Raw genomic sequence first — 21515 nt, forward strand, 5'->3', positions numbered from 1 at the left:
ACCATAGTTTATGAAAAGGGCCTTGCTGAAAATGCTCTGGAACACACTGCAGAACGGATAAAGAAGACAAGGCTGCTTTCTCAACACATTCAAGAACATCTGAGGTAAGGACAGAGAAATAGGCATGGTGTACAAATGTCTAGGAGAAAAGACATATTTCACAACTAAAACATCTGGGTATGTTATTGAAAACAGTGTTGCAACAGATAGGTTACTTCTTTGTGTGGTAAACGTAGTTTTGGCATAAAGTATTTGCTAACCAACTAATCACAATTTGTTGGCAGAATTTAACAAAGTAGTCTATATTTACTCAACTACTGTACTTAAATAAGGTTTTGAGGAACTTTACCCAAATGTTTCAACTTTATGTGAATTTATCCTTGTATAATTTTTTATATAAGGCTGCATGAAGAATTGTTATACACTGTACTTTACAAGGACTTTGAATGCAGCTCAGTCGATAACAATCAAGGACAGTATCTATCCGTTTTAGATTAATCTACTGTATACCTTCATTCAAATTAGTCCCACTACCAGGTACAACAATAATTTCCTTTCAACGTCACAAACAATAATTTAACAATAAACCGATAATTCAATTACAAATATATAAGTGAATTAGTCTATTCTGCTGATACAACCTCTGTACTGTTAATGAGGTGACATTTTAAATAAGGTCTTGCCTTCTAAGTGAATATTTTTAAGCATAGGATTGGATCATTAGTTTACCAAGATGGACAACTAAGACGTGAAGCCTGGGGACAGTGAGCAGGACAAGCGACAGTATAGGATGGATGTGCGCATGCGCGATGTTAGAAAATAAGGAAGTTGACGTTGATTTTGCGAGATTTCGATTCATGAAAACAATCGATGTGGCACCGTAGAGGAGCAGTCTGCACAAGATAACATTGACTGTGTTAATTATACCTCAAGTAAAGGTAAGAGAGGAACGAGGAGAAGAAACGAGTTTAAAATCAAGCGTATGTCAGGCAGTTCGGTAAAGTTAGAAAGACATTCGCAGCTACGTTAGCTAGCTTTTGATAACGTTACTTCTAACGCAATAACGGTCCAGCTAATTAGCTAGGTATTAATGAGTGGTTATTAGACATAAATACCAAGGCAGGTTAATTGAGCAGTACCTTCAGCAGTGAACATCCTAATTTGTACATGTTTGCTGACAAAAGCTTTAGGTAAATAATGTTATTAATGCACAGAAGCGACGTGTATATTATGGGCAGTAACGTAAATATAGCCATATGTTAGATGCAGGGATTCAACCTAGCTATAAGCTAGCTTGACACGTGGAGGTTTGTAAATTTATACTTTGTTTACTTTCTTTTCCTGATTCAATTCAATGTATTATGATAGCTATACGACTTAACTAGCTAGGTAACGACACGTCATTCACCAAGAATACAGTGGTGAACTAACATGTTTAAGTGTCCATATAAGAAAAAAACTAGCTAAAACTAGCTATCATATAATCATGCAGTAACCCCATTTAACTGAACCAAGCTGGCAGGACTTTAGATGCTGCGCATAGACTAAAGTTAATAATGCTGCGTCATACATCCAAAGACCCTTTCCCTTCGAAGTTTTAAATAGCTTTCCTCCTTCTTGTTGTAAACTATATATTTGTTTTTTATTAATGTCGTCATTATGGTCTAAAACATTCTGTTTCAAGGGTATAGTTTTGGTGTAGAAATACTAAACCCCTGCATTGTGTATTTGTCATTTAAACACCTGTTGCATTTAAAGACAATAAAGGGTGCTGGAATAAACATGGACTGATTAATGTCACATGTTGCTTTATATTTTATGTTTATTATTCTATAATGCTTTATATGAGGTAAGTTGATATGACATTGCAGCGTATACAGCTTGATCAGATTTATATTTGACAATATTGACATTTACATGTTAAAAAATGTATATAGAATGTACAGTGGATGTTGTGTTGTAACAAGGTTATTGCACAGAGATTAAGGTTACAAGGTTATAGGCAATGGGATTATTTCGGACACTAACTGTTGTTAAGTGTCCGTCGTAGTGACAGCCTGTGGAAAGAAAAACCTTGGTGTCGGGTCAGTACCGTAGTCAAGTCCAAAGAGGTTCAAATCCAAGTCAAGACTGACTCCAAAAAGGTTTGAGTCCAAGTCAAGAATGAGTCCAAATGAGAGACAGCCAATACAGACAGAAAAAAAAAGAATCCTCTTCAAGAAACACCCTGTAGGATCAAATTAGACCATAGTCCCTTTCTTGAACTTATTACTTGTCCAGAAGAATTTACAGTACAAAGACAATGTGTCTATTTTCAAAATGAAAATGATTTATGTCTGATGGTTGAGTTATATGATGCAGACAGGTATATACCAGGCCACCAGTCTCGATGCCTGCTCAAGATGGATTTAGAATCAAACTATTTCCCCGTTTTCTGAACGAGTGCGTTTCATCAATGGTTTTGTTTTGAAGGAGGAAGTTACTATAGAACAAAAGCATATATGGCTCTATCTTGCACCCAGCGTGACACAAAGCCGGACGCAAGTGTCTTTGTTAGTTCAAGACCGACGCAGTTGTCGTCCCGTCCAGCGCCCTATGGAGCACCAAACAGTTCAAATAAACTTAATTTCCCACACGTGAACATCACGTCAATAACACGTGAACAACATGTTAACAACGCGCCCACACCGTTTATATAGCAAATGCACATCTGTGCGCCCATGGGTGTGCTGGTCTTACAGGCAGGTGTGTTCAGGTGCATTCTTGGCGTATTGCTATCTTGAGGCAGCAGGAAGTGATTGCTTTAAAAAAAGCATTTCATTATTTTAACAGCACATCAGTAAATTGTGTGTATGTGTCTGATTGGTTTATTGCAATTACGGGCAAAACATACTTATGATTAATTATGACCCTAAGTACAACCATTTTGAACCATGCGTCAGGCGTACAGACCCTAAAATAAGGCCCATAGTGCTGGATTCGGTCTGTAGAGTTGTCCTTGGACGTCCTTTCACAACTCATCACTGTATTATGTATGAGAAACTTGCTCTAACATCATCCTCAATAAGAAGACATCAGCATTGGCTGCAGTTTATTTATTAATGTATAAGTTTCAATTACACTAGTTATCTAAAAAAAAAAAAAAGCTTACGGTACCTTTTTCCTCTACTTACCACTTGAGACACTCTACACAACTTTTTTTTCTGTCCCTGCCATATCTTCCGCTACAGCTAAGAAAGCCTTTAGGTTTGAAGCCGCCTCAGATTGGAATAATCTACCTAGAAACATTCGATCCATTCTATCTCTTCACTCCTTAAAAAATGCTCTATCTTCCCATTACAGTACCTGTCCATAATCCTCTACAACACCATAACACCTCTTCTACTATTATTAATATCCAGTTTTATTTTTTTTGTTGCTCTGCCTTAAACTTGATTATGTCTGACTGTTTGTTTTTTGTCTGTTTTTGTTTTGTTAACTGCATGTATCGTTAAGGACCCTCTCGAAAACGAGATTCTGCATCTCAAGGGGTTACTCCTAACAAAGCAATTTTAGACAACAGGAGGACACACAAATGGGCCATTTAGGACACTCCTACACCGTCGGCGGCAAATTACCGGATCGCTGCTTCCCCGTCTGAATGGAGCATGACGCAGGGTCATTGACCAGAAAACTGTTTTTCAGGTTTTCCTCTTTGCTATTCTGTTCTCCTTTTTTGTTAGTGAGTTTCTGGCTTGCTTGTAGAGAATCCTGTCCCCACTTCTGTAGGCCTCTGTCGTGGCTCAATGAAGCTGCCTGAGTGTTGCTGTAACCCAGGGTTATTGTGGTTTTATGTACTGACTAAAACCGTCTGCATGTCGTCCTCACAAAATCTGATGTACAATGTCACACTGTCCCGGTCTGTAGCAGCAGCAGCACACAGTAAGCAGAACACCTAAGGGAGTTTTTGGAGCGACTTTTTCGACAGCGCTCTCCGCCACCATCAACAACTAATTAGGAATATCCTTTATGCTCTACAGCAAAACACTTTTTTGAAAGAAAAAAAAAAAGGACTACCAGATGACTACTAATGAATACTCCCACGTAGTTTTAGTTTTCTTTCAAAGCTGCGTAGGTTTTTCTTGGATAATCGGGAAATGCTCTCGTCAACACTTTCTTCCTTTTTTTGGTGCTAAATCCACAGTATTCCCTTATCGCAGTACGTGCTGTAACTTCACATCTGTAACCTGGAGCTTTCCCCATCAGAGAGGCTCTGTGGCGAGTTGAAGTGACAGCTGCCAGCAAAATGAAAGAATGTTTCTAAAAACACCTACATACTTTGTTCAAGCAGGAACGACCGCTTTTATTCATGGGTTTAGTCTCCTGTGGGGGGGCCCCAAGTGTGCACAGAGCTCAATTCTCCAACATAAACAAAACTTCGACTTTGAGGAAGATCAGACCACATGTGTAGTCACACTTCTCCGAGTCCCTCAAGGGCAGATCGGTGTTGTGGTATTTTCATTTTATTCTTTCTCTTTTTGTGTTTGGAAGCCACATCAGATGACGCAGTGATAATCTGTTAAATCTTAGAGTAGATTGTCCTTATTAACACTGACTAGCATGTGTGGAATAAAAGCCATTCAGTTCCAGCTCTAGGCAGGTTTTGTAGAAAAACACGTATTGTGGAATAACGGATCAAATGTTCGCCTCTGAGTTTATAGACCGTGTGCTGCAGGCATTTCATTTGACTCATTTGAAACAGATGAGGATAATTTAGATAATTTATACCTGTTGATAGGCCTACTTTCTCGCTAAAAACACCACATGTGTAGTCTCGAGACTTTGCCCGGACCAGCCAGACGAATGGAAAGCGTAATGGGGGATAACTCAAACACCAAGTCCGAGTCCACTGAGCGACTTGTGCCCCAAAAACACAGTGTCCATAGTCTGGAAACATTTTGGCTTCAGAAAAGATGATTTAGGACAATGTGATTGTCATTCATGGATCGTTATTGAGGCGAAATGTACAATTAATCGTGATTTGGATTTGAGGTCATATCGTGCAGTGTTTTACGTTTTCAAGCAGAAGTGACACTGTGGAAATTAAACTCTCACTAATCTCTCAGTCTCAAGGTGTACTCTAGTGTTGGGGTAATGTAAGTTGTCAGCCTTAATACATTTTGTCTACCGTGATTGAGATTTTGACTCACTGTTTATGCCGGGGTCACTGTAACTTAACCTATCAAGGTACAGGACCAAATTAAAGATTACTGTATAGATATTACTAATTACCTCTGTGTCTCTCTTTTCAAAGAGCTTCTAATGCAGGCTATTAGAAGCAACATGTTGGGGGGTGGAATCTCCAACAACAAGGTCAAGTACTCCCGGCTGGCTGCGGATGACGACGGTTACATAGACTTACAGGTGAGACGCTTGCTTTTTCTTCTCTACAGACCTGTCTCTGAGGTCTCTCGGGCCTCAAGCGGCTCTACGGGTTGTTCAGGAACTTGGTAATTATGGAGAGTGTTCCTACCACAGGCAAATAATTAGAGATTAATCCCAATGAAAGACTTCCTGGAAATGTTCCTACGCTTTCTGTGATTATACCAGAGGAGATATAAATAGCTGTAAATCTGATACACTCTTAGTTTCTGTTTGGGGATTAACACAGCCTAATTTTGTTTTAATATGAACTGAAATACTTCTATTATTTATTATGCGATTAATAAAGTAACTTTTTTAAGTGGCATGTTAAGTGGAGTTGCTAAGATCAATCGATTAGTCAATCAGTTGTCAACTATTTAATGAATCACCAACTATTTTATAATTGGTTAATCGGCTTGAGTCATTTGTTTATGAAAAACAATGAAGAATCTCTGATTCTAGCTTCTTTAATGATAATATAATCTCTTGGGCTTTGGGAAAGACTAATCGACAATATCCATCAAAGAGCTAATCGATTAATCTAAAAAAAATAATTGTCAGATTTATTGACTATGAAAATAAACGTTGGTTGCAGCCCTGACGTTGAGGCACCACTGCCCCTAAACTAAACCGCCTGCTATTATTAACCAGCATGATGAATGAAAACACTTGTCTTGTCTAAATGTCTTGTGTTTTGTCCAACATTTGAACACATTACAGTTCAAGAAAAGCCCACCAAAGGTCCCATACAGGGCGATTGCACTGGCAAGCTTCCTGTTTCTGATTGGCTCCTTACTGATAGTCTTCGGGGCTCTTCTTCTCTCAGGAACCATAAAGGTCGAGGTGAGTTTGGTCAGTTAATGTAATGAAATCGGTTCCAATGGTAAAATACAGAGACCGGGGTCAGGTCCAGATGTTGTCTGGAGTCAGTATGGTTGGACACCAGTTGAAATGTGTCCCCAGTACTGTACATGAACTTGTATACTTTTCTTCCCCTATTGCCAAAGAGCTTACTCTGTAGCGTGTTACATTCTCCCATAATGCTTTGGCCTCCTTTAAAAGTGAGTAAATACCCCATTAGCCTTGTTCTCCTGAAAATCCATTTGTGATTAAAATGTTTGTGTTTGAGCTGCCTGCCTCCTCTAAATGTGTCTCCGACACCTCTGAACACAGTTTGGAATATCAAGTTAGTTCACCTTGGATTTATCGTGATGTTAAAGAACAAGTTTGACATGTTGGGAAATACGCTTGTTCGCTTTCTTGCTGAGAGTTAGATGAGAAGATTGATAGCACTCTCATGTCCATGAGTGGTATCAATCTTCTCATCTTACTCCAGGCAAGAAAGTGACATATGATGATTGTGTTCATATTTCTTTCTTTTTTCTTCTTTTGCTAGCACCAAAGAGCAAAAGATAATGATTCAGGTTTTTCTCCAGTTTACAGATACTGATGCTCTCATTTGTATTAACACTAGTTACGATACAATACCTTCATTTGAGAAATACAAACATGTTTTGGCAAGTCTTTTTTTTAATTTATTATATTTTAGGGTTAAATGTTGTTTGAGTAAATTGACTCAATGAAATATCCTGAAATCTGCAACCTTTTTAATTTAAATCAAGAACTGTCTGATTAAAGAATGAGGAATATGTTGTGTCATTGAAAGCCATCTTACAATACTTGATAGTATTGCTTGTTAGTTTAGTTATAATACTCATGAGCTTGTGCGTTGCAGCAGCTACTCTTCCTGAATAAAAAACATTTTGGTCAGTACCAAAAAAGTAGTGCGGTGTAACATCCGGTCCTAGCTTTGACAGATGTAGAGAGCCAGCACAGCCTCCAAAATGTCAACTCATGCAGTAAATAAAACATGCTGCAGTTAATCTGGGTTTTATATAGCTGTAATTTAACTGTTGTCCTGACATTTTATTGCCTCGATGCCAGTGTTGTGCCTGCTCACAATAGTTCTGTGTGTTTAAACAAAAAGTGTGTGTGTGTGTGTGTGTGTGTGTGTGTGTGTGTGTGTGTGTGTGTGTGTGTGTGTGTGTGTGTGTGTGTGTGTGTGTGTGTGTGTGTGTGTGTGTGTGTGTGTGTGTGTGTGTGTGTGTGTGTGTGTCTGTGTGTCTGTGTGTCTGTGTGTCTGTGTGTCTGTGTGTGTCTGTGTGTGTCTGTGTGTGTCTGTGTCTGTCTTTTCGAAATGGCACATACTAAGGAAAGCTCATTGTGGGACTGGCTGTAATTCTGCACCAAGGCTGAATTCTGGGAAAGAAACTTAGCTGGATAGAGTATTACAGTATTAGGGGACCACTAAGGTCTATATAAAAGAGACTTCAGATTCAGTCTTAGGGGACCACTAAGGTCTATATAAAAGAGACTTCAGATTCAGTCTTAGGGGACCACTAAGGTCTATATAAAAGAGACTTTAGATTCAGTGTTAGGGGACCGCTAAGGTCTATATAAAAGCATCCAAAGAGCACCATGTCATGGGACCTTTTAAATATCAGGGAATGTCCCCTACTACTGTTAGACTAGATGTTTACTTTTTCCCAATAATTTGAGCATTATCTGGCGATGCTGGTAGAGCTGGGGTTACCTTGGTTACGTGCCTCCAACTGGCGAGGAGGCTGTCAGGAAGGGACTTGGTCATTACAGCACAGTGCGTCCAAAAGGATACACACTGCTGTTTATTTTTAAATGCAAAAGTACGTTGAACAATAGTAAACATATTGAGTATGTAGTGGGTCGTATGCGATTTCTGACCCGGCCCTAAACTTTATCAGTGGATGGAGTTTGTTCAGTTGCCGTCTATGGAACGTCAGTCTAGTGATGACAACTGAGCCATCTCCATGGCAACTGAGCATACTCCATTGGCTGATGAAGACCGTTGGATGAGGTTGAAAGCTCTGTTAAAACAAAACCCACTAATGCCAGGATCAGACTACATAATTCACAACAGTCCGTATGTCACACTAAACAGACAAATTGCCCGAAACTGTTGCTGTGTCTTAGACAGAAGAGTCGCAACACTACAAGTGTGACACCCACCAGCCCCCAGACTGACTATCGCGAGCTGTCGTGAAGATCACATGGAAGCTGCAGCTTCTCAACAATTAATGAAAATCATTTAAACTGACTGTTGATCTGAAATAAATACAGATTCAGCAACTGCATTGTTTATTTCTCACTTAAAATGTTTTCAGAACACGTTTTGGTGAACTATTTTTGTAAAATAACATTGTTTTCCAAACAAGCTGCAATCCCGGTCTGTCTGGAAATCCAGGAGCCCCTCTTGTAGTGTTTGTCCAATCAGGTGCAGCCATTGCGGTTGTAGGAGGGTACAGCCTGTTTTCTTTGCTTGTTAGTGGTCAAAGTGAAGAGAAACCGTTTAACTGCTAGCGGCTAGCCCAGTAGCGTGCAATACTGGGAAGAAGGGCGATCCCTGCCATGAAAAAAGCCTATTTTGGGGTTCTGTGTGTATCTTTCCCCCACCAGACATTCTCTTCTTCTTTTCACAGAGTTTGCATGTGTGCGCCAGACAGGTTAAGGGCACTCTCTTCCTATTGGTCAATGTACAGGAACATGTTGCAGAACATGCTTCTGACATGCTAGACTTTCTGCGTTGTGGTCGTGAAGCGTCCCAGACGTTAGATCACTGATCTTTGATTATGTCACACTACAACAGGTAGAGACACACGTGTGTCGGTCCTGACCCTTATTAGTGGGGACGCCTTTGACTTGTCTGTCGGGTCAGTATCGGCCTGAATGTGTTTTGTCTGTTCCTGGCATTATAACACAACCTTGTGTCAAGATTTGTTTTTCTCAAACTATAAAAACACATCTCCTGTTTTTGTTGTTGTAATTTGGGTGCATTGTCCTTTTAAAACCCACCTCACAATAATCCCAGTAGACAGTGCAAAAACATAGTGTTGACAACAAGATGATAGACATTGCAATGGCTCATGCAGCACTGTATCTAAAAGAATACATTTAAAAAAAAAAAAGACTAAAGCATTGAGAGGGCTACAGTAACTCAGTGCACAAGACCGCCATCTGGTGGTGAAATGAAACCCTTGACTTGGCGTTGGTGAGGACTGCCTGTGGCCTTGCATGGTAAATGACTCAGGATTTACATGAAACCAGATCTCAGACAGATGACGTCATCACGTCTGTGGGCCTCCTTCACACACCCTTTTCATTCCCAGCATGTTCATGTTGCTGCTGACGGGCGACAGAGATAAGCCTGTTAAAGGCAGATGAGAACATTAAAGACTCTGTGATGCCTCTTGCGGCACCTCATTACCAAGTACAGTATTTCACTATGTATATGATATGTTTGTGAGTAAATGGTGGTTGTCAAGATTTGTGGCATATAAACCCCTTAATACAGAGAAATGTCTGCTTGAAGCTTCTTGGCACAGGTTCTCACCCCCCAACTTTATTTCCTCCTCTTCTGTTTTTTTGGTTTTCAGCATCCAGACCGCACCATTCCTGTCATCGTCATAGGGCTACTCGTGTTCCTTCCAGGATTTTACCATTTGAGAATTGCCTACTTCGCCGCAAAGGGTTACCGGGGTTACTCCTACGACGACATCCCAGATTTTGGCGACTGACCCAAATTAAAGCTGCTGATTGGTGGAGAATCCCCTTCCTCCTGCCACACTGTGTTGCCTGAGATTGGTGCCTGCTGTTTACTTTGAGTTTCTGAATGCATAAAGCAAATCAGGCGAACCTTTATCGCTGTTCTGCCTCGAGATGCTGATTTTTGTGATTCAGTGTTGCGTATTCAATGCTATGTGTTGTATTATCCTCCTCACAGAAGCTTGATGATCCGTAGTGGCTTTATATACATATATATTCAACTTTAGGAACAATGAACCAAACCCTTAATGAGCAGGGGACCTGTTGCTTGCCTGCGACGGTACAGCAACATGTCGCTCGTTCAAGAGACGGTTGCAAACCTCGGATGAGGGATGACATATTTTTGGAGACTACTCGGACGCCTTTAACTGACTACTGCTAGAACCTCGCACAGCTGCACAGCTGTTTCATAGTGCATCTTAAACAAATATTTATTTGTGACTGTAGGGTATGGCTGTGTTTGAAATTGCCTACTAACATACTATTCTTACAAAGTACTGTAAGATGTGAAAGTGAGTGATTTTGTGTTTGCAGGTGTACAGTATACTACGTAATCAAGATTAAGAGAAGTATGAGACGTACGCTTACTGCATTTACTGGACTAAAGAAGACCTATTGTACTCCTATTCAGCATCCTTGTTGTAGTCTTGGGGTCTACAAGAAAAAGTTGACATGCTTTGATGGTCAAAAAACACAGTATCTTTCTCATATTGCTCATTGCTCTTTAGGCGGGGAAAGTAACCTTTTAGATTCCCAATATGTGGTCCGTTTATCCAAATATCCTCTATTTGGTAATTTATTATACCATTTTTTTACATGTTTGACAGTAGTCGTATCATAATATATATTACATAATATATATATATATATATATATATATATATAACAGTCTGTTGGTAATGTCTTACTTAATCCTACATTTAGCATGCATTACACACTGAGTATGCAGTAGGCAGTATTATATTAGTATGCAATTTTAAACGCAGCCTAAATGATTTCATGGAAAGCTTGGGGGGGGGCTTTACTTCTCAAAGATTATATTTGCAGAACTACCCAAAGATTGATTACTTCAAAGTAGTTATATCATATTTTTTTGACTCAGATGTATAACTTTCTGTATGATGTATTGATGTTTGTCAATATATGCATTTGGTTTTAATTACACAAGAAATATGTATTTTTACATATGCTTAATTTAAAAATAAATGAAATGAAGTAGAAATCTGAAGTTTTGTTTCTGTGATTCTTGATTGCAGTCAGGTTTATTCTCTAGGGAGTCCTTTGTGATGGCAGACTGTGAAGATGTGTTGTGAATTAAGCCATTTACGCATCAAACAACCATGTTGTCATCAGGTTTGGAGGGCTTGATTTCTTATACATTACATGAAGTAGATATAACCTACCAGTCTAGAAACACCAAACTAAAATACAAGCATGTGAAAGTACAGAAAAATTGATTTTGAATGAATAGATTTGTTTCAAGTAATAAAAATGTAGTTATAGAACAGTTCAAATTGAATATAGAACAAAAAGTAAGAAAAGCAAACTTTCTGTTCTGAGAATGGGGGGGGGGTCGCTCCTGCATCATTAAAAAACAAAAAAAACAAATCATAGATACATTGTCTCAGTTCCAAAAACACTGTCACTGTGCCAAAGAAACACACATAAACCACCTCAAACCAGTATAAAAGTCCCACTAGGAGCATTTTACTTCGTTAGTATTTTTGGAAGACATCTATGAATAATATTAGAAGCCACTGATTCCCTCTGCGAGGAACTACATGACTCATTCTCTGTGTGTAATGCAGTTGTCTTCTGACTCATAGGTCCAACACTTTGCTTTTCCTGGTTTGGACACCGAGACCAGGTAGAGGGCCCCCTCTTGTGGTTACCACAAACTGGGTGCCATCAGGGAGGGGGGGGAGAATTAATGGCTAAAGAAATGGCCTTTTTATCCTCTTCCTGCACCAAAAACGCTTATATTAAATCTGCATTGGCTTAAAAATGAACAGGCTTAAAATGGCTGTGGCAGTAACTTCAGTTTAATGTGGTCTTTATTTAATGAGTCTTTAGATCACAGCAGCAGCCAGAGGAGGGAGGGGGGGTGGACTCTGGATCAGCAAAGTGGCTCGACGCTTCACTGTCACCTGTACGTGAAATGAACACCTGTTGCCGGGCCGCTTTAAAAAAAAAAGAAAAACGCTCATATTTCAGGCAGTTTTTTTGCAACGCCACAAAAGATCCAGGCCTGGTTTCAGTTAACCCCCCTTGTCCTCTCTGCAGGTCCACACGGAGCCCGCTGACGCACAAGGAACACACGGAGGATGTGTTTTTAAAAGGAAATCTCACAGCGGCCGCCAGTAACCGAGCTACAGGTAGGATCAGTTAAACAAAAACTAAAAAAAACCGAAGAGTTAATGATTTTTTAAAGTGTTTCTGACTTCCAGCAGCTTTGAAGGGATGAGAAATGAATGCTCTGAGCCTCTCTCAGAGCATACTGGGGAGTGCGAACTTCCATTTAAAATCCTCTGAACGGCGTCATGCATTTGAACGTGTTATGCAGTTTTTTGGGAGCTTTTGATTAGGATATGAATTGTGAACTTGGCACAAAGTTTGTGGAGCTTGAACTCAGCAGCAGCAGCAGCAGTCCCTTCTCCCGACCACTTCACACCAACCAGGTCTGTGTCGGTCCCTAACTGCTTCTGTACTGCTGCCTGTACTGTTGTCTCTCTCTTTCTCCGGCTTCTTATTTTTTAAATTTGGGTTATAGTTTGGGTGTGACAACCACTTTTTTTTTTTTTTTGTAAAACATGATAGTGGATGGATGGCAATCTTTCAGAAAGTTGGCAAAAATATCTCAGTTAAACTCATATTCAGGACCAAGAAATGGGAGATCACAAACCATACAGGTTCATGTATTTTTATTAAAATCATAAAGGTAGGCCCATTTTTAAGACATTTCCATTCAGTAGGCCTACTTTTGCTAGTTTGTGGTGTAAAGAAGAGGAGGAGAGTCCAATGTGATATTCTTCTTTATTTAATTCAGTACGTTGAACAAGGAGATTGGATATTATTTCTTTTGTAGATACATTTACATCTTACTGCCTTATTATATGTAGAGCCAGAGACAAAATATGAAATCTCATCTTTTTGTGCTGTTGACTTTGTATGGAGATCAGAGTCTTACTTTATTTCACCAATTTATGAGAGACATATTCTAATAACTTCCCCCAGACAAGGTTCCTTTAATCATTTTAAATTCCACTTGTGGTTTGATTAAGTCTGTTAAGGTGCCAGATGGGTGCAGTTTCCCACAGTATAACAAATTTTCAATAAAACTGACATCAGAGGGGAGGCGAGGGGAAAGAACTTTATTGTGAAAGAGAGGATGCAGTGAACATTTCAAATGTGATACTAAAGTAGATGCAAATTATGACCGGCAAAGCACTAATAAACCCATACCAGTGTTTTTGCATGTTGTTTCTTAGTGCATTTGTCGTGTTATGTCTGTCGTATTATTCATGTCCAAAAAGTCATGTAAAGCAATGGCATGAACAGTGTAAACCAACACTGTCAGAATGGTGGCAACAAACCCAATTAGAAGTAGCAGTAATGGAAAAACAACTGGTATTATCCTGTTAAAGTCCCTGAATACTGTTCTGAACATTCAAGAATTCCTTTATATCAATGTGTCACGGCTACATTTGCAAAAATCAAAGGAAACAAAATCATCTTTATGTATTTTTAATTAAGAGTTTAACTCAGAAACTCAATTAAGCTGCTTCAATAGGACTGTGTGGGTGTCATTAAGGACACATTCAAAACATTTCAATTTTGCTACGATTTCCGAGATAAACACAGGGGCGTTGGACGGTGGGGGGGGACTGAATATACAGGGCCCACAAAAATACTAGAATGAATAGCCGTGGATGCAGGGAAGGGCCCATACAGAACGCCTATGTACAGGCGTTGGTGTATACATCTATCTTTTTGAGAGCAACGTGTGTGTGTGTGTGTGTGTGTGTGTGTGTGTGTGTGTTAGACTAAGTGAGAGAGTGATGATGATTAGCTTCAGAGGGAGTGCCAACTCCAGAGTCATAGAGAAACAAAGTGTCTCCCCTATGCTTTCAGACCAAGGTGAAACATCTTTAACAGGAAAAGTTAACCCTCTCCTTGATTTTCATGTTTTTTTTTCATGATTTTTAAAAAAATCAAGTGATTCAAGTGACTCACACAACCCGGTTCAGTTAGCGAGTGACTCCGAATAACCCGAATCCTCAAAAGGAACCGGGTTTGCCAGGCCTAGTCTGTTGTGTTCAAGGCTCTATTGTTTCACTGTAAAAACACTGTTTGCTTTATTTTGACTGGGCCGAACGGGCCCCAGATTTGGGTTCAAATTTGTGAAATGCACTCTTTTCCAAATGAGCGTCACCGACTTCAAACTAGTGAAAGAGCATTAGCAAAAGAAACAGATCTCCTGATTAAATAACCCCAAAACTTGGAACTTTGTCAGAAAAGAGTGTTCCCAAAGCATTGATTGAGAAAAAGAGTTTTCAGGGCCTTTTTTAAGGTAAAGAATATAATGTTGTTCTGCTTAACCAAAAGACTTGGTTGTAAGATATAAGTGCTTTACACAGAAAAGCACCATCCTAATATTTAGGATTTTTTGTTGTTGTTTTTGAACACTCAAGATTGTCTTCTGTCTTGGAAATTACTAACTTTTAAACAGAGATGTGGACACGAGATAACATTGCTTGGACATTACTTTTGAGTTGAAATGACAAGACCAAAAAAATAAAATAAAATAGTGTTGTAAAGCTGTTAATTTTTCTTAAACCAGATGCGTTTTGAATCACTTTGCCAGTAGCCAATCACATCGCCCCATCTTTAGAGAAAGCAGCAGATGACACCTCCTAATTATCAGACTGAGAAGTAAAGACTGCTGCTGTCAACAACAAAAAAACAGACGGCAGCATGCAAAACATTTGGCTCAGAAATTCCAGATAATTGAACATAAGTATTAATAATAATTTCATGGAAAATGATACACATTTATTTAAAATAATTCATTTTCAGTACTTTTTGTTATCATACTCTCATAAATGTCTTAAATGGCCATCTCTAAGTGTTTGCAGACACACTCATTGGCTTCAACCTATATTTTAATTATCCTCTTTATTTACTACTTTTTACCTCAAACTACGACGTTTGTCCCTCTGCTTAACTCTACTTCTCTTTCCCTCGTGTTAAGAGAACAATTGTCAAGAGAGCTTTTAAGTTTGAAGCTCCAGCAGATTAACTTACCTGTTGAAATAAGAGCATCTTCAATACTGGTATGTTTAAGAATGCCATGTCTTCCCTATTTGAGATGGATTAATATTGTTGTCAATGGTGCCGTCATTCCCTATATCTAATGTGTGATCCCCATTTTATATATTATTGGCCATTTTGGCCACCTAGTGGTTGTAATGTTTTGATGAATGAATGCTTTTCTTTTCTTTTTTTTCGCCTGTATGTACGTTGTTGTTGTGTATTGATTTGTGACATATGTTGTGACCCCCTCAGAAACAAGATGATACTCTTAAGGGGGTTTATCCTACTAAACAAATGTGAACACTTTAAAAAGAAGTGGCATTCAGTTTGGCGAAGGATTTCTAATGACTTGATTAGTGCTTAAAAGACACATTTTAGGATGTGGACTTGCCTTAGAGCTCATTGGTCCTGGATTGAGACTTGTTGTATTTTTGATTGACAACATAATGACTTTGCACCCGCTATGCTTTCAACCCCTGAGGTCCCTTTTTTGTACACAAATGAAGTACATTTCATAGCTATGAAAAAAAAATTGTCTTTCATGTGGATTTGCCTGTCTGCACTCTGATTCATAGAATAGATGCCTAATGTTTGTACTCTGAGCGTAGAGATGCAATACCCACACACGGTGGAGACCTCTTCATTTTTTCTTTTTTTCTCTCCTCCCTTTTCAGTCTATCCTTTTATTCTCTTAAGTGCACATCAAACCGAGCCACACAGAGGGCTCCTATTGTGATGGGAAGCTTGTGAAATGTACGCATCTTGTGGAAAGGAACTTGAAGTAACTTAATCACAATAATAATCACTGCGGCAGAGGTGGGTTACAGCTAGTTGAATGTCAATAAGTTGAATGTCAATAAGCTGTGTTTATTCAGACGTGAGAGGAGCACACTGACAAGCTCCAAAGCGTACAAGAAGACTACAGAAATATGTTGTCAAGAAGAACAGTCTCGGTAAAGTAGAAGGAAGCGGCATTGGCAAAGAGGAACTGTGTTTGTTGTAAATGGAGATGATCTGAATGTGGATGACTAATAGATCCATTTAAATATAGAACCGTAAGTGTGGGTCAAATCTCAGTCTTTATAAGCAAATTTCAAGTCAATTGCAGGTTTTTGAGATAACTGAGTTTCCTTTTTAAAAGCTGTGTTAAGGACCTCAATTCAAAAATCTTTTTAAGCTGCCAGACCATTCAAGGCCTGGATGTCACTGCCTCACTACTTTTTGTTGTTTTGAGATTTTTAACAGGTCAAACCTCACAAAAATGTGCATAAAGCCTTTTATTTTGCATAAATTACCTCAAGTGATGTTAGTGAGTGGGGTTGAGTTATAAAGAAGTGAGTTTACCAGACCTCTGTAGTCCGCTCCTCATCTCTGCTTGAGGCTAGCGACTCGAGGCTGCATTAGCCGCTGCTTGTGGTGCGTTCCATTTACCTCGGAACTCTGAAGTCAAAGCTGGGAATGGCATCACAGCGAGATGAACGCGTTCCATTTTCAAGTCCTATTTTCATTGTATTTATGAGCTCTAGCCAGGTTAGCCATGTTAGCAGTACCAGTTGTTATAACAACGCGTTTCACAGTTTTTTGTTTGCATACAAACAGTAAAACATGACTAGAGAGAGACTATAGACAGCACTGCGTGGACAACACAGAAGTGCTTATAACTGTACGTTACTACAGCTTTTACAACTGTTGATGCACGGAGCAGCCATGTTGGATTTTTAGCTCAGGCTACTCAGGTGGTTGGTTGCCGCAGTTCTGAGCTCGGCTTTTTCTGACTTTGACCTCGGGAAAAATCTGAGTTTTGAGTACAAATGGAACCACAATAATAGTCACGGATTAAGTTGCATTGTGGGTAATGTAGGCGGCAGAAGGAGCGAAGGAAGGAGAAATATGGAATAAAAAGATGGTTCTGTTGCAACAATTTGTTTCCTACTGTTCATCACCCTTGGAGGAATATCTATGATTTTGTTAGTTTTGAAGTTGAAAACACCGTTATCCCTTACCTTTTTTCTCTTTACTCTGGTCAGAGGGTGATGTCTAATTTAACTTGCTTCCCTCAAGGATACAGTACTTGTACCAATCAATGCCCAGGACATTATAAGGGACATGTTTTGAGCGTAAACACATACAAAAATAGACCAGGAAAAGTCTTACGTCAAAGAAATGGAATTTGATCAGAAAACAAATGTGTAGGAGTCCATTATAGTCCATTATAGCCATTATAACCCATTATAACCTTGACCACCCTCTCCACCCCACACTGGTCTAACAGAGGGGCAGCTTCTCTAAGGCTCCGGCAGCTTCGATACCGCACGGACCGCTACAGGAATCCTTCCTACCACAGGCAATAACACTCTTAACACGTCATCACTGGGTGCTAGATAAGACATTTAGACACCACTATACTGCACTAAGTACAGCCTGCACAATTGGTTTATTTATATTTTAGCATACATTTTAGCATACTATTTAAGCAGTTGCACATTTTGTTTTCCCATCCTGTATGTATTCAAATATTTGTTCTTATATTTTATTCCTATTATTATTTCATGTATATTGTATGTATGTATTTTTTTTCTAGTATCTTATTTAGATTGTGTGTTGTGTGACGGATGTACGTGTGCTGCTGTAACACCGCAATTTCCCTTTTTTTTGGGATCAATAAATCTCTATCTATCTATCTATCTATCTATCTATCATTATCTTTTTGCTTTCAAATGTGGTGGGGTAAGAGGAGGCAAATCTGTTGATAAATTGGTCTTGGTCGAGATTAATCAGCTGGTCCCCATTTCTGTCCTCCTGTAGCTTAAAATGGCAACAACACAGAATTTCAACAGCATGCCTGTCACTGACATTTTTATATCTGTCAGCTGACATATTTGCATGGGACAGGGCCATTTCTTATGCGAGCTACGGACTAATTTCTTATAGCTTTGTTGTATGCATGCAATGCCAGAGGAAAGAAAAGTACGTCTGTGGGAAAATGTCTAGAGACCATTTGTGTTACCATGGCTGTGTGTTTCACCTGTGTGGGCTGCTTTGTTCTGCAGCTCTGTGAAGTTTTTGGTTCAGATTTAATGACAATGTCCTGCAGCTTAACCAGATTTCTTTGGCCTCTCATCTTTCTTTTTGTTGCATTTTCCACACTTTCCCTGCTCTCTTTCTCGCCACAACATTTTTTTAACGCTGTTCCGCTTTATTGCCTTGCTATTTCGCTAGAGGCACAAATAAATCTCCCCTTGTCAGAGCAATAAAGCCATAACAACATTTTTATTCATCTGTAGCTAACTCGGGTTATTTTTCTTTTAATCAGTGACACGATGAACGACATTACAGGGTAGTCAATCTTTATCATCTTAATTCTTCTGAGTTAACAACAGACAAGAGGCAGTCGATGAATAGCTAGGAGAAGATGCTGAGCATCTGTTCATTAGGTGTCAAATAGGGTAGAGTTGCTGCTCCTTGGTAACGGCAGCAGGCAGTGTTCATTAGTGTGTGTGTGTGTGTGTTGCCCTTTTGTCCACGCCCGTTGTGCGAAGATGAGAAACAACAGAATCATAATGGGTGGTGATGGTGTGGGAGATCTGGATTAAATTTCCTCTGCAATATATCAACCGATGTGTCCTTGAACAAGACACTTAACCCATAGTTGCTCCAGAGTCGTGTGGCCTCTGACACACATTTATATATATAGCCATTGTAAATTGTTTGGATAAAAGCGTCAGCTAGAAAGTTAAATTTTTACCTTTTGCTTGCCGGGCTCAGTCTCAGCAAACACTCAATGTCTAATTCAAATGTTATGAGTTCTATGTTGTGCTGCTTTGCATAAAGCCAGCAGGGTGAAGGGCAGAGAATGGAAGTCTGTTGAGCTTGGAATGGATGGCATTCAGCAGACGGCGTGCCGCAGATTGGGGATTGCTTTTGACTTTCACTTTGATTTTTGTGGGAAATCTGTGTATGCTGTGCTGTTTGCTGGAGCATGGGAGTGTGTTGGAAAAATTGCACTGCAGCTGTTGACAGCAAGCGTAATTGTTTTTCACCGGTTCAGACTTTGCCCCAGCCATGAAATGAAAAAGCCCATAAATACCTTATGGTTAGGGAGAGCAGATACGGCCTGCGCGGCTGCTGGGACGAGGGTGTGTTTACTATTCATTCTCTGAAAGTGTAGAGATCACTAAGGATGACAAGGACATCATTATTTGACCATACCAACAAATTAAAGTCAACCTTGTCATTTATAATGGACCGTTTATCCTGTATATAAAAGGTTTGCGAACATACCATGTTATAGAACTAGATACTGTAGATACACAGTGGATTAAAACAAAGCACAAGGAAATTCTCAAAAATAAACCAACATATCACCCTTCATTTTAGTAACAATAAGTTCAAACCAACAACATAAAGTATAAAGCACTGTTTAATTTGCATATCAATGGTATTCATTTGGCAGTAAATGATTTTTAATGACAATTAGGCCTTCCAATGTTTCCAAACGTTTTTACATCAAGAATCTCAAAACTGACAAAAATTAGACCATTGACCCCATTTTATTAGATTTGTTTCAGGGTCCCCCATCTAGATGTTTTATTACAGAAAGATTATAACATGCTGGGATAAAAATAGCTTTTGCTGTCAAACAATTGAAACATTAAATTGCAATTAATCACATGAATGTCATCTTGCAATAAATCGTAAATTTTGATCTATTCTAAATGTACCTTAAATTCTTTTTGTCCCATTTTTTTATTTGTTTATTTTCTAATTTTAATGTTATCAGCATGGAAAAGTGGATCAGCTTGCTTTGTGCAAAGGTTTTTTTAATTGAAAACAACATTGGCATATAGCCTACTATTGTGTTCAATTTCACACATAACATTCTCACTTGGAGGAAATAATCTCTCACATAATGTAACACTGTCCATCAATAAAAGGGTGAAAACAATACTTTGACAAGGGGGCGGAGAATTTCCATCAGCTGTGTAGTTGGCCATAAAGTGGTATTTCAGACTGGACGTGCTGCGATAATAGCTCAGTTCACAACAACAAAACACACAGATCACTTTGGTCTTGTCAATGGAACCATTTGGCTACTTTTTTTGGCAAAAATTAAACTTTGCATTCAGAATTTTATTGGCATCTGTTTTAGCGTCTCATGCTCACCATCCACTCAAACGTAATGTTACTACTCTTTGGTCGGCTCGCAAGGCCAATACAGGTGTGTGTGGCGGGCCTGTTTTGTTTCCAGGTGTGGTGTTGTAGTTTTTCTAACGTTACTAGTTGTTGCAACAGCATGTGTAAAAAAACTAATAGGCCAAAAAGAACGTTAATCTTAAAAAAAAATAGCAATGCACTCTGTCGTTGTCTTATGGATGGAATTATAGTACAAATTATTGATTCCCCTTTTTGCTGTGGACCCCCTGGAATCCCCTCAAGGACCCCTGGCTGTCCCTGGACCCTACTTTACAAACCACTGCCTTACGTGATGAACTTGTTGCCTGTAATGTATCATGTCCTTAACACAATGGTGAATGATAAAGCTGCATTGTAATGTACTCTATGTGCTAATGTTGGCATTGCACTCTGTGGCAGGCTGCGTTCAAGAAATTAATGGGTCCTAGCATTTACAGCAAGAAATGACACAAGACAGGTGCTGTCAATCAAACTCTAATTTGAATAATGTGTTGTATTTTAATAAGAGACATCTATGGTGAGTTATTTTTTCCCTCAGTGGGGAAACTTTGTGCGTTTTTTTTGTTGGATCTTGTTTTATTTGCTGTGAGTGGAGCTGGTGCATCTCTGCCAAAAATTCACTTCTTCCCTGCTGTGTCTTGAGAAACAGTTATTTTCCACAACTACACTGGCATTTGTGGCAAGTAACCACATCCATTTTACTGTTTACAAGTACTGCTATTAGGAACAATTTGTACATAATTTTATTTTATTTTATTCACTGTTATGTAGCTGCACTGTTCGCTAATGTTAGCAAACTTTAACTAAATGTAGCTGCACTGTTAGCTAATGTTGACAAACTTTAGCTAAATGTAGCTGCACTGTTAGCTAATGTTAGCAAACTTTAGCTAAATGTAGTTGCACTGTTAGCAAATGTTAGCAAACTTTAGCTAAATGTGCATTGTTAGCTAATGTTAGCAAACCTTAGC

General features: G+C 39.1%; 2 protein-coding genes across 3 annotated transcripts in view; both read left to right on the plus strand.

Annotated features, from left to right (window-relative positions):
* The first annotated feature begins 774 nt into the window (after window positions 1-774).
* On the plus strand, window positions 775-11237 carry tmem230a (transmembrane protein 230a). 2 transcript variants are annotated; one of them, XM_034896742.1, is made up of 5 exons: window positions 798-938; window positions 2362-2365; window positions 5296-5403; window positions 6124-6246; window positions 9873-11237. In XM_034896742.1, the coding sequence occupies exons 3-5, from the start codon at window positions 5302-5304 to the stop codon at window positions 10011-10013; spliced, it is 366 nt and encodes a 121-aa protein (XP_034752633.1). In that variant the 5' UTR covers window positions 798-938; window positions 2362-2365; window positions 5296-5301; the 3' UTR covers window positions 10014-11237. The 2 variants fall into 2 exon arrangements, with proteins under 2 accessions (XP_034752634.1, XP_034752633.1); XM_034896743.1 differs by lacking the exon at window positions 2362-2365 and having other exon boundaries at window positions 775-938; window positions 5294-5403.
* A 921-nt stretch (window positions 11238-12158) lies between these two features.
* igsf9a (immunoglobulin superfamily, member 9a) overlaps window positions 12159-21515 on the plus strand; it is a 59983-nt gene continuing 50626 nt past the window's right edge. The window contains exon 1 of the mRNA XM_034896635.1: window positions 12159-12416. The gene's annotated coding sequence lies outside the window, so the exon portion shown is untranslated. The remainder of the gene's footprint in view (window positions 12417-21515) is intronic.

Source organism: Etheostoma cragini, chromosome 16, assembly GCF_013103735.1.
Source record: "Etheostoma cragini isolate CJK2018 chromosome 16, CSU_Ecrag_1.0, whole genome shotgun sequence".
NCBI lineage: Eukaryota > Metazoa > Chordata > Actinopteri > Perciformes > Percidae > Etheostoma > Etheostoma cragini.